Raw genomic sequence first — 16,708 nt, forward strand, 5'->3', positions numbered from 1 at the left:
TTGTCGGTTTCAGTCAGAATTATGAAACCCTCCAAACCCACGCTTTCGGAAAAAAACTGCCCACACCACTTTATGAATGAAAGGATGCTCTCATTGGTGAAAAATGCGCGCGTCCTCCCGCCCCTTGGAGGGCGTTTGGAGACACTTGATTGGCTAAAGCGGTGCCAGTCTGTGAGGTCAGCCTGCTCCCACTTAGCCATGACTCACTCGTCTATTTTAGGTATTCTGCCTGCATCATACTGCTGAAAAACACTAAAAATGTGGAAGCAGGTGCAGTGAGGCATCTTTACGCATAGATTGAATCATGTTGCGCCGGGTATCTCTTCCACACTCGCCTCTGCTGCAACATGCGCGGGTACAGGCTTCCCAAATACCAAAAAACTACAATCCCCAGCCCATGTTGAGACTCTCGCGAGAGTCCCCCCATCGTAGTAAGTTCCCCATTCCAAACATCGAGGAGGGGGAGATGAGATGTGATGTGTGCGTTACATAAACACTGAGACAGGCATGTGAATTTCCATCGCTTTATTTAACTGTGTTTTCAACATTTCCACGCACATAAATGAGTCAGTCATGCTTACAGATGCTGGATGTTTCAGCACAACCGACTGTCACGATTTTCTCCTCAGCAGTATGTGCTCTGTTCCCCACTCCGACCCAGAAAGGCTATTTGCAATAGCATTTTTTTCCCTCCTCTCCTCCAATTCACCCCCTCTGCCGCCATGCTCCCTGTCTCTCTCTCTCACTCTCTCTCTCACACACACATCCAAACTAAACATGAAATTCTGACACACCGAGGCTCTGTGGCACAAAGCAAAGCCTGTCATGTACTCAGCAGAGGGACAAGAGTATAAAAATGTGTCTACATGCTGACAGTCGTCGTGCAGCTGCTCGCATTCTTTGACACAAGTGGAGAGATCGAAGTCAACGTGACACCGAGAGGAATGAGCAGCAAGTTGTGTAACAATTTCAAACAGGGGGGAAATTAAATGCAATGTTGACCAGCTGCCTCTCAGTCATATTTGACATGTGTAGAGTAAAATAGGTTTATCTGGCACAAAATAACCTTCACAAAAATACTTTTACAGCACCGATTTAACACTCTGACATCATTGCACAGCCAATATCATACATGTATCTACAATTTAACAAAAATATATCAACTCACATGCAACTATTTTTGCACACAAATATTTGCCAACAATTTTCATATTTAAAACAGCACATACACACCCTTGAATTAGTCTAACACAGCCATCAAAGTAATATTAATTTTGCAAGAAAGTAGCCTCAAAGTGTGTTTAAACTCATGCCACTAAATATCATCAGATTTTACGCATGGCACACACATTCCTATCGGACGATTTGAGAGTCCACCTTCACGTCTCGGTCGTGTCCTCGCAGCCCAACAGCTGAAAACAAGAGAGAAAATGTGGATTTAGTGGTGCACAATTCCCTGTGAAAATCTCTACACGTGTGTGTGTTATCTGCAAGACTTCACACACGCAGAGGACACAGAGAAAGTGCGCAAACATGTAAGAACATCAGCCCATATCCACCGCATCTAATGTTGCATTTTTTGCAAGGGATCTTTCATAAATAAATACGCACAGGAGGCAAGAAAATAAAGTAATTACCTGTGTATTTTGTGCCACAACGATACCACAAACTGCAGCTTCCATTCTTCTCTAATTTCAGGTTTTTGTTTTGTACACACGAAAAGTATATTTGCCCCTCCTGGTATCGATAGCCCTGAGCACACACACTCACACACCTCCTCCCCTAAATCCTGCAACACAATGCTGCTCTCTCATTCAAGTTTCTGCCCCCTCCTCTCAACACACACACACGCTTACACACACACTTTCTCTCACCTCGTCAGTCGACACTAGCCCCATGTTTGCACACACACACACACACACACACACACACAGCCTAAATCCGTTTACTTTGACACATGACACACCAGTTACTCCGTCCAGTGCGTTACCATAATCCTCTCTGTCCATACAGTAATCAAAACCTCATCCTATACATTTTTAATTTTGCTAATCGTGAAATAAAAGATTTCAACGTGAGCACAAATTGACATAATTTAAGAAGATAAAAAGAGCCACGCCAGGGCAGCCTCTCGGACTATAATTTCCTCTGTGCCGATCATTTCTTAAACTGATAAATTAATATCAATATCCCAACTGTCACCACTAATTTCAGCCACTTTCTTTCTACAAATTGCACCCTGCAGTTTGTTAGAAACATCGTACTTTATACACAATTTTGTCAGAGTTTAAATGTCATGTCAATTCACTTGTTTTTCCTAAATTCACTGCCCCTTTTTTGTGCGTCGCTGTCCACACATGTGGTGCTGAAACGCGCATTTCAGCACCGCAGACGTGGACAGCGACGCGCACACACCCTCCTTAAACACTCCTAAAGCTTCCCACATGTAAATGATCGACCTCTGCCCTGTGCAGGGGTTCCCAAATCTGCACGAGCGTCAGACACACACCTGACAGAGCCCTGCGAGCGCACCACTCCTGCTCCGTCCTACACACACAGCTGTCCACCCTACAGAGACTTCTCCTGGTCCCGTTTGGCTCATGATATCCCCCGTTAACGTCTCTGACACAGCGTGCATGTATCAGCTTAAAAATAACTTTTCAACAGAAGGGACAGCAGCGCAACACACACAGAACAACTCCTCTTTTACACTGAGATAACCGCGACATTAATCAGGGAAGAACCTGCTCCAGCTGATCCACAGCACACCCCCCAAATTTCCTTTTCTTAACTCTAAACTCTGACAGCTGCGTCCACCAAAATATCTGCCCAGTGAGTCACATTCAAAGCCTTAGAATCATCTGACAAGCGACACAGCCTCACTGCACCCCCCAACAATATTACAGATTATGGTTTATGTGTTTATGTTTATTTCAAACATACATACCGTCCTGTTTCATCCGAGGACCGCAGTAAGGTCACAGCAGCTGCACCTGAGGACACACACAACCGAAATTAGCTTCATCTTAATTTCAGCAAAAAGACCCACACAACAAACAACATTTAAACTTCTTATGCTATATTTTTCATGCATGCAACTTTTCAAAAATGGCTGACAAAGATGACTCAGGCGCCACAGCAAATATCAGTCGATTTTGGCAGCTACAATTACAACAATATAGATGGATTTATTTGGCAAATTGGCAGCTTTTTAAATGTATAAAACGCTCTCAATTTTCACTCAATAGCAACTTCAAAATATATTTTAATAAACTGCAAGGTGAGAAATTAGCTCATACTGTGTGTTGGAATTTTAAGACTCTTTCAGTGGATGTATTTTCATATCAGCTCTTTTCTTTCTTTCTCATCACATTTTATTTTACAGTTTTTCTTTTCAAGTCAGTAATTAAGTGTTATAATAGGACTAGAAGTTTAATTTGTACACACAACTAATGCTATTGGCTACTTTTTGTTTTTGTGTAACATAACATGTAACGTACCTGTGTGCATGTGTGTGTTATGTCCAGTTGCACTGCTGCTGCCTGCTGTCACATCGTCCCTTTTACTCTGCAAGAAATAAAAACATAAAGACACATTAAAATGCATTCAAACTCATGGTGCCATCATACAGTGGAGATTTTATAACACACACACACACACACACACAGTGAAAACACAGAGCAAGAGAAACACACACTCCGCCTCGTGCTGATTTCAAACAGAAGGGCCAGCACACACACACACACACACACACACACACACACACTCACAAAAGCATGAATTAAAGAATTCAACACAACAACCCCAAACACTTCCACATTTAATGTTTCTTCTTGCCTGTACAGTCTGATCAAAGTCTCACCGTCATATTCAAAAATTATAGGGAGGCAAGATACATGTTTAAATTCAACACACACACACACACACACGAGCATGAGTTAAAGAATTAAACAAAACAACCCCAAACACTTCCACATTCAACATTCTTCATGTCTGTACAGTCTGATCAAACTCTCACCTTCATATTCAAACAATTGAAAGTTAAGAAAGATGTGTTTAAGTCCAACACACACACACAAACACACAAGCATGAATTAAAGAATTAAATAAAACAACCCCAAACACTTCCACATTCAACATTCTTCATGTCTGTACAGTCTGACAAACTCTCACCTTCATATTCAAACAATTGAAAGTTAAGAAAGATGTATGTTTAAGTCCAACACACACACATGCGCGCGCACACTCACACACACGCACACATGCACCTCTCAGTCATGCACATATGAGACTAATAAACTCACACTCTTGTCAGAAAAAAATGAAGACATACTGATATATATATATATATATATGCATCCACTCAAACACACTCTCTCACACACACTGCGCCACATGTAACACTCCGTCTCCTTACGGTGTAACACATCTTTAATATGAACAGCTTGAATTACAGTTTGAAGATGCCTACATCAAAAAGCACCCTGTAACATATAAACTGTACGTTCATTAAAAATCAGCTCAAATAAAAATTAATTAAGCATCTGTTTTGCAAAACCAGCAATAACATGAACCTAACAAATAACTTCAGATTTTAAAATGGGGTTCATTTTGTCTAAATCTGGGATTAATGTGCATGCAGGGAAAATATCTTCATCATAAATCAGTTTTCTTTCAGATATAAAAAGAAAATAAGTTTCACATTTAAGCGTCACGTTTGTCTCAGTTTTGTGCTTTAGAATTAACACCAGATGTTAACACACGTACAACACAGAGTTACTGCTGCAAACATGAGCTGGATTCAGTCATTAAATATAAAACATTAAAACATAAATGTTGCCTTATGTATGTTTTGATATATAGTTGTTGTACGTTAAATAGTTGTGTCTCAATTTCTTATAGAGGATGACACACATACACACACGCACATTTCCAGCCGTCACGAGTGTGTGTGACTCTTGGCAGACCTGCGTACGTGAGTGTGAGAGTGTGTGTGTTCATTTCATTTACCTGCACTTTTACAAAACATTTTAAACCAACTTGAACTGTATTTTGGTCCAGATGAAACTCACAGGGATCATGTGCGTGCGTGCGTGCGTGCGTGTGTGTGTGTGTGTGTGTGTGTGTGTGTACGCATATGTATCACACAGCAGTTACTCTGCGTGTCTTTAAATGAACCTACATTCATGTTTTAGGCTTGTTTAAATTAATACCACACACCAACGCCCCTAAACACACACACCAAATTTCATTTATGTGTGTAGATGCTCAGAAACACATACAGACCCACACACACACTCTGTGATGATAAAGCTGGTATATCACAAATTAAAACCACCCCGAGTTTAAGAGGAAAAAAATGTCTTGAGAGGTTTAATATCGTTTGAACTATAGTGTGCTAAAAATGTTGGCATTGTAGTTTTACATTTTACAAATACTGTGCACACACACACACACACACTCTCTCACACACACCACACTCATGGACAGTCACCCACACTCTTGTGATAATAAAGCTGGTAAATCAAAATTTAAAACCACCACTACTGTAAAAAATGTCTGGAGAAGTTTAATATAGTTTAAACTACAGTAATGTGCTAAAAATGTTGGCATTGTAGTTTAGTCAATACTGTACCAAATATACATTTAATACATTTAATCTGCAGTTTGATATTCCATAGGAGGTTGTAACATCATTACCGGGTGTCATCTCCCTCAGCTTTACTAACTGTGGTCGACTCCACGCCTTCAAGTCAGCACGCACAAGCTTCTAACACACAGACAAATACTGTACACACACATACACACACTCTCACGGACAGTCACTCGCGCTCTTGTGATAAGAAAGCTGGTAAATCAAGAATTAAAACCACCACTACATTAAGAGAAAACACACACACTCACACATACACTTTAGGGCCGCTGAACTGGACAAATCAAACATCTGAGAAGTGACCACAGCATCCAGATTAGACTCATACATCACCTGATATTTGCCTGTAAATATCAGAACTAAATATGAGCCTGATGATGTCATCTGTTTTAAATATGATGGACATAATTTTACTGGACCAGCATTAAAGTATCACTCTGCAAACTATCACGGCTATCTACCTAAATTAATGTCAGTAGTGTGTGTTTAAAAAGCAAAACGTCTGCACACCTGTATCAACCGGTACGTAGGAGAAGACCACAGGCCAACTATAATAGAGCAAAGAACGCCTGCACGCTGTCTTCTACAACTGCAATAATCAGAAATTTATGGGGAACAACATTTCAGTGCAAAAACCTTCACCAGCGTTGGGAGCTCTTTGCTCTATCAGTGTGGGTTCAAATCAAAGTTTCTGACACTCAACTGCTGCAAGTGACTGAACGAACACAGACATGTCAGCAATGAATATCTGAAATTCTTTGCCATCAGAATAATAACATTTAAAGGTCCTCAATATACACTCACTTGCTAGTTTATTTAGGTTAAAATTAACGCAGTCTAATTCAGCAGTTATGCAATAAATCCTTCCTTCATGGAGGTTATAATGCCTATTTTAAAGCTGTTTCAGAGAGGTGCTGATTCAAGGCTGCAGTGTTGCCTTACAGTGACAGATGTTTCAGTTTTTTTGTCCACACCATTTATATCAATGACGATTAGCTAAATATCAGAAACAACATTCAGTATAGCGCAGCACAATTCAACAGCACCTCAAACTACATCCTCCAAAATGATCCCACAGTTGAATCAACGCCTCTCAAAAACAGTTTCGACCTAAAACCTACATAACAGATTTATTGCAGGACTGTTGTATTAGACTGCATCAGCTTTAGTTAGGTGTACCTAATAAACTGGCAACTGAGTGCAAGCAATCAGCAGACTTAATGCAGAAATACCAGCACTGGGGCTGACCGTCAAAACCCCCATCAGAAAAACTCTTGTTAAGATACATTTGTACAATTTTCGGGGAAAATAATTAATACTCTGGGGCGAGGATTTACCCAGCTGATGTTGTTGCTGTTTTTCTGGGAAGGTTTGGGCTGTCTCATGTTTAAACACAGGGTCTTCCTGTTGGTTTTATGCCCCAACCCCTTAACAGAGACACAATATGGGAATTTGGTGAGGAAACAGATGTCAGATTTAATATTTAGGAGACAAAACTCTTCCCCATTTCAGGAGGGACCTCCTAGAGTCCACATAAGGTCCCCTGATGATTCCCTGCACCCTGGTTTGAGAATGATAAAGCTAGTTTAAGATTAAACCAATGCAAATGTATGAATCCCACAAAACATCTGGATCCAGCAAAGTTTTGGTGACACCACATTTAAAAACACTGCTCCAGATACTTCTATAAATGTCACCTGGTGTCACATGAGGTGTGCCGTCTGCACCTCATGCTCCTCCATCCAAAACACTTCACAGCTGAAAGGGGACTTAATCAACTTGCTTTTTAATTCCTGAACTATTTTTGATGGCGATGATTCATAAAACTCAGTTATTCTGCTTGCTTTCAAGTCACAGGCCAAAATGGTCACAATGTCAAATACTCTGACTGGGTCTGAAAAGTGTTTTTTTTTTAAATAGAAAGGTGCTTTAAGCTCAGCTGGAGCAAAAAGTTTCTGCATTGACAGACACGTGCTGGCTGGTTGATCAAATTTTTTAATGAATGAAATGATTCATTTGTCACTGCACTGTACTTGTTAGAACTTGACCAGCCGCTGCCTTTTTCATGCTCCACCTGTCTGCTTGTTTGTCCAATTTATTTTTCTTTTTTTGATACACAGATTTCATGTAGACAATCTAAACATCAGTGTTATACAATGTATTAGACCTAATTTAACATTTGTGGACAGATTACATAAGGTAAAGCCTCATTTTGGCCATTTTAAACTCAGTTTTACTCTACTCTTAAGCTTCTAGTTCTCACATAGAGTTAGTCCTTATGTTAAAACCTTTGTTCACCTGTTTTAGTGGAAAAAATGAGTCAGGTTTAATATTTTTCTGTATGTATACCTTTTTGTTTTAATCTGGAAAGATAAAAGAACAGGACCCAGTCATGCTTAAGCAATTGAAATACACACCCATTTACCTTCCCATACTGTGATTAGACGACTCTCTGTAGTTCTGAGGACAGAGGTGGGGGAATCGGGTGTGTTCCACTCCAACCGGCTTGACTGTCCAGGTTTCGGGTGGTGCTACTGGAAAAAGAAAAAAAAAAAAGGTGTCGGTTGATCCCAGCTCTCTCGCCGCCCATCCGGCTGCCTCCTCCCTCCCTGCTGGCCTTTATTGCTCCTCTCTGCTCCATCAGCTGAGTTAAGTTCCATTTTCTTTCCTCTCACAATCATCACTTGAGTCCTAAGAACACAAGAATTAACAAATTCAGGAAAAAATGCTATTTTTAATGGCATGCATGCACCTTAACACACAACTGGGTGCAACAAATAACCCAGTCAACAATAAAATATCATGACAAAACATATAAAGAGGTGGAAAAAGTTAAATACAGTGAGTAATTAGAGTTATTTTAATATCCTGACGTAACGTGCGCGGAGTTGGGACTGTAATTAACAGACAAACAGTCTGTGTGTGTGCAGGTAACAGGGGTAGGACTCCTTTTTGGGGCGGCACACAAACCACAGGTGTCCCGCTTTTTTCAGCCCCTCCGGCCCACAGGACAGACTGCTCACAGTCCCCCCCCCTCCCTTTTTTTTGCAAGACTGATTCTGCATCTGCTGCGACGTTACGGTGAGATACACACACTTACACAGACTCCAGAATATATCACGAGGAGACTAAAGAGTGTATGTCAAAAACACACACTGTTTAATGGGTGCAGAAACACAAAAAAGAAGTGAGGTAATGTCACGGGAAAAACAAAATGAATGGGAGTGAACATGCACACACCCACACACACACACACACACACACACACCTACAGACATATAACCATCTTCCTGTTTTTTTCTTTAATACTCTCAAATACATAAAAATACATCAGGGCTCACACACAGGAATGGCACAGTAAATGAATGGAACTTTTTATTTTACAATTGCTAACAAGCATTTATCTGTAGTTAAGATACTGTTTATATACCCTTAACACAGCAAAACACCTACATCAGACAATTAGCCAAACAATTGTCTGCTCAAAATCAAATTTTGTTCACTGAATATTAACGCTGCGTTTTTAAAATGCAAAACAACTTCCTCTATATACACTAATTCTATCAGAACACTCAATATCAAATCTTTCAAAACACACACACACTCTCATAAAAGCATGTTAGCTATCCAAGAGGAACGCACAGTCAATCGCAGCACAACCTCTTTCAAACTACTAACATTTTGCATCACAAAAACCGCATTATTTTTCAATAGACGATTCAAAATCAGTATGATTTTAATACTTCTGTTTCCTTTCACTTTAATTTTTTTGGTTGAGAGTTGAATGTGCACATTTTTTGGCAACATATGATCTAAAAGCGAACAAGTCATCTTCACTTTATAGAATATACAGTAGAAAAACATAGTGACAGAATTGCTGCAGTAAAAGCTTTATTAGCAACGTGAAATTGCTGCCAGAGATCAACAGCTCTTACTCCTCTCCCCCTAAATCTCCGTCTCTCATGTCCTGCTCCTCTTCCTCTCCCTCACCCAACTCCTCCTCTCCCTTGTCCAGACATTACTTTTCCTCCCTCTGCTCCTCTGTGTCATTCTGTATCCAGACTAAATAAAATCAATCCAAAAAGTCCCCCCCTTTTTTACAGTATATGTCTACATAAGTGAAAGAACTTTGCTGTAACACCTGGCTGTGTCTCCACTTGAGTAACCAGCAGTGGTAGGTGTATTTTACACAACTTAAATCACCTGTTTCTCAAAGTTTCAATAATCTGTTCACTCAAAAATTCTAATCAGCTACTTCAACATAACATTTGAGCACATTTGGTACTAAGTAAGCCTGCATGCAAAGGAAATTTAGGCATTATTTTTATTAAGTGTCAACTGACGGCATGTTCTGAACAACATCAACTGTGTTAACCTGTTCAGTTATGTTCCAGACACATAAAAAATATTCATACTTTTATACTCATAAATCATTAGCAAGTAATATGTTTTTTTGATGAGGATACTTTATGTGTTACATTTTTCTGTCCATTCCAGTGGACAGAGAATCTGAATGTTTTGTATTCATTCTCTGGAGACATTCAAATCACTCGCCCATTACAATGGACTGATATTTTTGAAAAAAAATCCTGAGTAAAGGCTTCAAGTCTTTTATATGATTTTTTGAAATATATAAATAATCTAACATCTCATGATTCATTTGAACACAGTTTAAAAAATATATATCTACATTAATAATATGATAAATAGACTGAAACGTGTCTTGGACTTCCTCTTTGCCTCACAGTCAGCCATACTTGTTAAAAAAGGGGGCGTGGCTCTACTGCAGTCCACCTTACCCCTGGTTCACACTACATGATATCAGCCCGATTCTAGCCCGACGCAGCGACGTATGGTGTCGGCTCGGATTGTGAACGACAATGAATGTCGTACAACAAATCGCCTCACGAAGTTCCAACAGAAAGTCTAGCGTGTTTGATTTTCTTTTTGTAGTTCACGACTGCTCCCGTCACAGCCGTCACTTTGACCAATAGAAACACAGAGCAATTTGCTGCTATACACAACTGTAGGGCAACAACAACCCAGGGTTTTTGATATTTCCTGTAGGGACGTTACCACACAGAGTAAAATGGAAAAATGATGGTGTGAAACAGCAGAGGCACTTTATCAAACCAGCGAGTACTGCCATTAGACCGTCATAAACGGGATGTTATTTATAATTCCCTCTATATTTTTATATTTTTACCTTTCATCTGCTCTCAATTGCCTTGATAAAGTTAATGCATCGCGCTGTCATATCAAACTCAACACTTCCTGTATATGTTTCAGATTAAAAGCCCCTTATAACCTCGGCTGAGAGAATCCCTTCATTTTCTAAACAGGCTTTTATTGTGAAACATTTGCAGGAACTTGTTGTGTGTAATGATAAAAATAGGACAAGGATAACCCGGTGACATCACACACATCATGAAAGACGACCGGGATAATTGGTGTGTACCATCGTGTAGTGTGTCATGTCTGTCGGCCAAGCCATGGCACGATTTTATGACTCCACAATCGCGTAATGTGACATAGTGACTGTCGGAACGGACAGAAATGTCGTGAGTGTGAACCAGGCATTAGATGATGTGGAACACTGTGATTGGTTTATGTGCATTCTGTTACATTTAGAATTGATTTTAAGCTCCTCCTCCTTGTATACAAAGCCTGACATGGGCTGGGACTGAGCTACACTGCTAACTCCTTTGTTAACTTTTTGGCTCCAAGAACACTGGATCAAAGCTATGAACACACTACCTGTAGATATCAGGGAGGCTAGCTCGCTAAATATTTTCAAAAGAATGTTAAAAATGTATCTGTTCTCTTTAGACTTTAACTAGCTCTGACTTTGGTGATACAGGTCTGAAACTCTTTCTTTCTACGCTTCAGGCTGCTGCAACTCTTTGAAAATCTTACTTGATTTTATGATTTATAGTTTTACAACTCTGATTTTATGAATCAGTTCTGTTTAATGTTCATTCTATTTTCATGTGAAGTACTCAGTGCTTATAATGCCTTTATTGTAAAGCACTTTGTGCTGCCTTTCTTGTATGAAATGTGCTTTATAAATGAAGATTATGATCATTATTGTTATTGTATTGAGTCAGATGACAGTAATCATAGATCTCTAGACATCCTAGAAAAGTTACGTCCATTGGAATGGATCTGAACAGGTTAATGTTAGGGTCCACTGCAATGTTGTGCTAATATTAAAATGTGGCTACAGATTACACAAAAGGATGATAGTGATTGTTAAAAAAAAACAGTACACTGCTTTTTGCACTTTTTATTTATCTAGAATCATCTGAAATCATCAGTGGTATCTACTGTAGTACTGTATGTGTAGCCATCACACACACATTACCTTAACTGTAAACTTTTATATATTGCTTTTGTGTAACTTAAGTGTATTCACGAGTGCAGTGGATAATATACTCAAATAAACTAGATATACCCACATCTTTTTATGGCTGTTTAAATTATACCCACTTATCAACCAAAAAGCCACTGCAATATATAGCGCAGCACACCCACTTCCTCCTCATTGACCTCCTCATCTACTTCGTAGTACAACCATGTTGGTGTCTTCTTCAGCTATCTGATTTTATTTCTTTATTTTGCTGTTCTAACACATGCACCAAAACAAATTCCTTGCAGACATGCATTATGTGAATTAAATCTGATTCTGATATTTTCAGCATCAACTTACAATTTTTAACTAAACTTTAATTTAATATATGTTTTACCAGTCCTACAATTTCCTCTGCGATGTAAAGCATGAATTTTGAACATAGACGTTTAAATCAGACTAAAAATAAACGTGTGTGTGTGGAGTGTGTGTGAATATGTGTATGTCTGTGTTTGTGTCTCTCAGTGTAGACGCAGGTTTTGTTACTGTTTTTGAACCGGTTGGTGTTGTTTTTTTTCTTGCATATTTTTTCCTTGTTTTGCTTTCTTGTATTTAATTGATCAGACTCTTCTGTACATGTCAGTTACTGCTCTGTGCATTTTAACATAAAGCAAATTGAGTACACATGCAATCAGAGATGCTAGATAAACATAACTGCATTGCCTTGATAAAAAAAAAAAAGATGACGACACAGATACAATTTTACAAAACAAAGTTGGATCATGTGAGTTAAGATGAGTTCCCCTTGCTCTAATTTTTCTTCTTCACAGCATGACTTGTCTAAAATATCCATTTTAATTTCTGAGAGTTTGACATGAACCTCTTCAGCACCAGCTTTGTGAACAAACAGCCTGTGAGATACAGGAGTGTTGCTCTGCCTCTCTGGAGCTCTGTGCCTTTAGCTGTACAGTCAGCCATTTTCTGTCAGACATGAAGAGGCTTCACTGAGGCTGCACTGCTCATGAGAGGAAGCCTTTTGTACCCACATTTGCCTAAGAACACTCCTACACGGAGACAAACATAAGTAGATGTTAAACGAAAGCACTAATGACTCTATCCTTCAGTCATCCCTCAACAGAAGCTGAACCACTCACCCAATGAGTGGTCTCAACAAAATGGCTGCCCTGCATCTTCAAGGATAAGCTATACATTTAAGTTTAAATATACATGGGAGGTAGATTTAAATCTGATTTCACCTGCATTTGTAGCTTTCATCATTAAGCTGTGTTTGAGATGACTGAACTGACTCAACCTGCAGATTTTTGTTTTGTTTTGTTTTTTTTAAGATTATGAAAAACAACATTATTTTGGGTACGCTAGGAAAAGATGGCCATCAAACAAAGGAGATCACTTGTCATTTAAAACGGCCTCTTTCTCATGATAGTTGCAAAAATATGAAAGTAAATTGGTATTATCACAAGAGTCAGAACTTTTCCTTTCTTTGTTTTCATGTTTCCTGAAGAAAAATTTGACTTTCTGAAATTTAAAATTCAACTTTGACCTTACAGGGTCTCAGTCATTCGTATTTGTTCATTTATAAAGCCATACCGGGTAAACTCCCATCATACATTTGCACTCTGAACAGAGATCTGATTGTAGGTAGAGTCTGAGATCTTAAGATTTAGTGCTGTTGTCTGTTGCATGGACTAAACTGGGAAGGAAAGCTTTTAGTATGTGTTCTGCTCCCTTCCCTTGGAACAGCCTTCAGAAAGATTTGAAACTCAGAGAACTGGTCTCTGCCTGCTTTTGAAGCTCTCCTAATTAAAAAGGTGGATGAATTAGTTGCTGCTCATCACTGTGTGTTGGTATTTTAATATTTCTACATGTATATCTTCTATGTTTTTATTGTTATTGAATCCCCAGAGGCCTGATGATACGATATTATCATGATAAGTCACAATACAATCTTATTATGATTTTAAATGCTTTGCGACATGCTGAGTATTGCAGTAACAGATATTGCAGTATATCACAATTCATTACTGTAGCGCCCTCTATCAATGAAATAAGCTTTTAAGACGTGGAGAAAGCTCATGACTGTGACTCCTTCATAAAAATCCATGCTGAAGTCCAGAGATTCCTTTTATGGCAGTTTTTTTAACAAAAGACTTACAACTGGGATAACAAAGGCAAAACAAGACCGAACAAAATTACGTGACGAGACAAGACAGTCAACAGAAAATATCCTAGCCTCTTTGTCTAAGTGCTGCCACACCAGCGAATGAAAAGGTGAAATAATGTGAAGCCACACTCCCGTGTCAATTACACCTACCGGAAGTAACCAAAAGAATGTGTGCAGCAGTAACAAATAATACACAACAGAGGGTAAGTAGGTACTCTTGCTCCTACAATTACCATTTTTTCATCTGCAAATTATGTTGCCAAAGCAAAACTTTGTAAACATCTGTTTTATTTAAGAAGACAACATTTTTAGTCCCTTCATTTGTATTATAGGAAAATATACAAAGTGGACTACAAAAGCAAATGATTGAATGAAGCACCAAACATTTCATTTATATTTGCAATATGAATAATTTGTGTAGTAAAAAAAATCAGTACTTGGCATCTGTGTATCAGTACAATACAGCCATGCAAAATATTGTGATACTATGCTGTATCCCTTGTTAAATACAGGTTAAATAAAATTAATTAAAAGTTGAAACATTTTAGAAAATCTGTCCTTTCTTAAACTTTGCTAACTGTGTACATCCCCACAATCCTGCAGGTTTGCATTGAACGTATGATGCTTTTGGTTTAGCAGGTTTGAACCCAGCCAGTCAAAGTCATCTCTGTTAGTTATGACGGTCTGGACACAATTTTACTTCACGAATTTAAAAGCTCATCTATAAATGTCATTAGTGTAGGCTTCAAATGAAGATTTGTGCAACTTGTGATGGTGTAAGTGCTGTTGTTGAATGAAAACCTTGAGGAGAGACACTGATATGTGACACTTTTTGACATCATAACAATCACAATTAAAGGTACTGAATCTAAGAAATCCACAAATAGTAACCCATGACCCATAGAGGAGTTGAAAATGTTTAACTTTACCTCTCTTTGATTTCCTGGTCTAACACGTGTCTTGACATCAAAATTAAGAATAGTCTTTGGTTGAGTTAATTAAATCTCAATTTGAAAATCTTTTTTTTTGTTTAACTTCCCACAATCAGGTAAGTTTACAGCATTTAATGTAAAGCAGTTACAGTAGTCAGCGCTCACTCTGAAAATGTATCCAGTACCCTTTCTTTACCCTTTTCTCTAAAGTGTAAGTATTTTTAAAGCTTCATCTCGAGTTAAAAAATCATAAAAAAGAGCAAAATCATTCTATCTAACACCAGTAATGTATGAACATTGAATTAATCCACTCAAAGAGAAGCATATGAGGTGTGACAATTAAAAACAGATGACTTGGGATGTTCTCAGTGAGACAAGAGAAATTATTCTCATCTAATTAAGAATCACAAGAGAGTATTTTAACTGTAAAGTTTTGACTTTCAGTGAATTAAGAGCATCTTGATGATGTGAAGTTTGTCCAAAAATAACCCCACTGACGAGACAGACGGACAAACTTTTGTTTACAGGACGATCGAATGTACCCCCCCTTGTAAAAGCAAGAAAAACATCTGGCCACATCTGCAGAGAGACACACTCACACATACACATCCAGGAGCACATGAACCCTTACACACAGATGCACGTACCCAACCTCTTCCTCTTTGTATCAGTCAAAAACACATACAGACACACACAAACGTCCATTAAGGTTGTTTACTGCACCACTTAGGGTACGGCCACTTGAAATGGGGTTTGGAGAAACAGAAAGAGGGCAGCCTGCACAGCTGACGTCAGGAGATCATTTCTACGTCTGTTGAGATGGTGTGACTTTGTTGTTGAGCAAAAATTTGAGCAAATGTTTATTTTTGTCTTTGAGTAGACTACATAAAATTTGGGATTCAATACACAGATTGGGGGAAGGACATGATTTAAAATCATTTGGTTATATGCACATTATTTTATTTTATTTTGCACTCATTTTATAATACATACTAAGTGGGAATGTGATCCTTTCCTTGTTTTTGTCTCAGCTTGAGTACTTGAGCATCATTATGATCTGTGAGATGAACTTTTGTTTGGATGACGGCAACAAAAATGCATTTGCTATGATTATTGACAGCTGATTCAGTTACATAGTTTGTGTGTTTTTTTGGTCTGCATGTATCTGACTCCAAGCTGCTAAACAAAGATCTATTTTAACCTTCTGCTGTACATTATCAACAGCAGCTGTGCGTCTGGACTGTTAGAGCCGGTGCGGTGCTGCCCTGGTCTTTTATTGAGATGATGTAGATGTATTAATTTTCCAAATTCTAATTTCTACCAAATTATATTGATATATTAATATTTGTTTTATATATATCTAATCAGAGCCAGTTATTAAATAGGCTTGAAATGTTTTTTCTATATCATCTGCAACAGCTTTGAGCTTACTATTTTATGTGGCACCTCTCTAATAGGAGGACAAAATGACCAAAAACCACAATAAGAGGCCAGAAAATGTTAAAACACCCCAATATAAATAAACTATTTCTTCAAATTTAACTAAATCAAATTGCTCCTGGAGCAGAAATGTACACATGGCATTGAAAATG

At 38.5% G+C, this 16,708-nt stretch overlaps 1 protein-coding gene across 1 annotated transcript in view; it reads right to left on the reverse strand.

Annotated features, from left to right (window-relative positions):
• Positions 1–510: 510 nt before the first annotated feature.
• The window catches only part of LOC144463450 (uncharacterized), an 80,407-nt gene continuing 64,209 nt past the window's right edge, over positions 511–16,708 (reverse strand). Inside the window, exons 5-8 of the mRNA XM_078167741.1 lie at positions 8,079–8,344; positions 3,501–3,567; positions 2,948–2,993; positions 511–1,412 (exon numbers count right to left, since the gene is read on the reverse strand). Of these exons, the coding sequence (XP_078023867.1) occupies positions 8,303–8,344 (42 nt within the window). The 3' untranslated portion in view covers positions 511–1,412; positions 2,948–2,993; positions 3,501–3,567; positions 8,079–8,302. The remainder of the gene's footprint in view (positions 1,413–2,947; positions 2,994–3,500; positions 3,568–8,078; positions 8,345–16,708) is intronic.

The sequence above is a fragment of the Epinephelus lanceolatus genome, chromosome 5, assembly GCF_041903045.1.
Source record: "Epinephelus lanceolatus isolate andai-2023 chromosome 5, ASM4190304v1, whole genome shotgun sequence".
In the NCBI taxonomy this organism is placed as follows: domain Eukaryota; kingdom Metazoa; phylum Chordata; class Actinopteri; order Perciformes; family Serranidae; genus Epinephelus; species Epinephelus lanceolatus.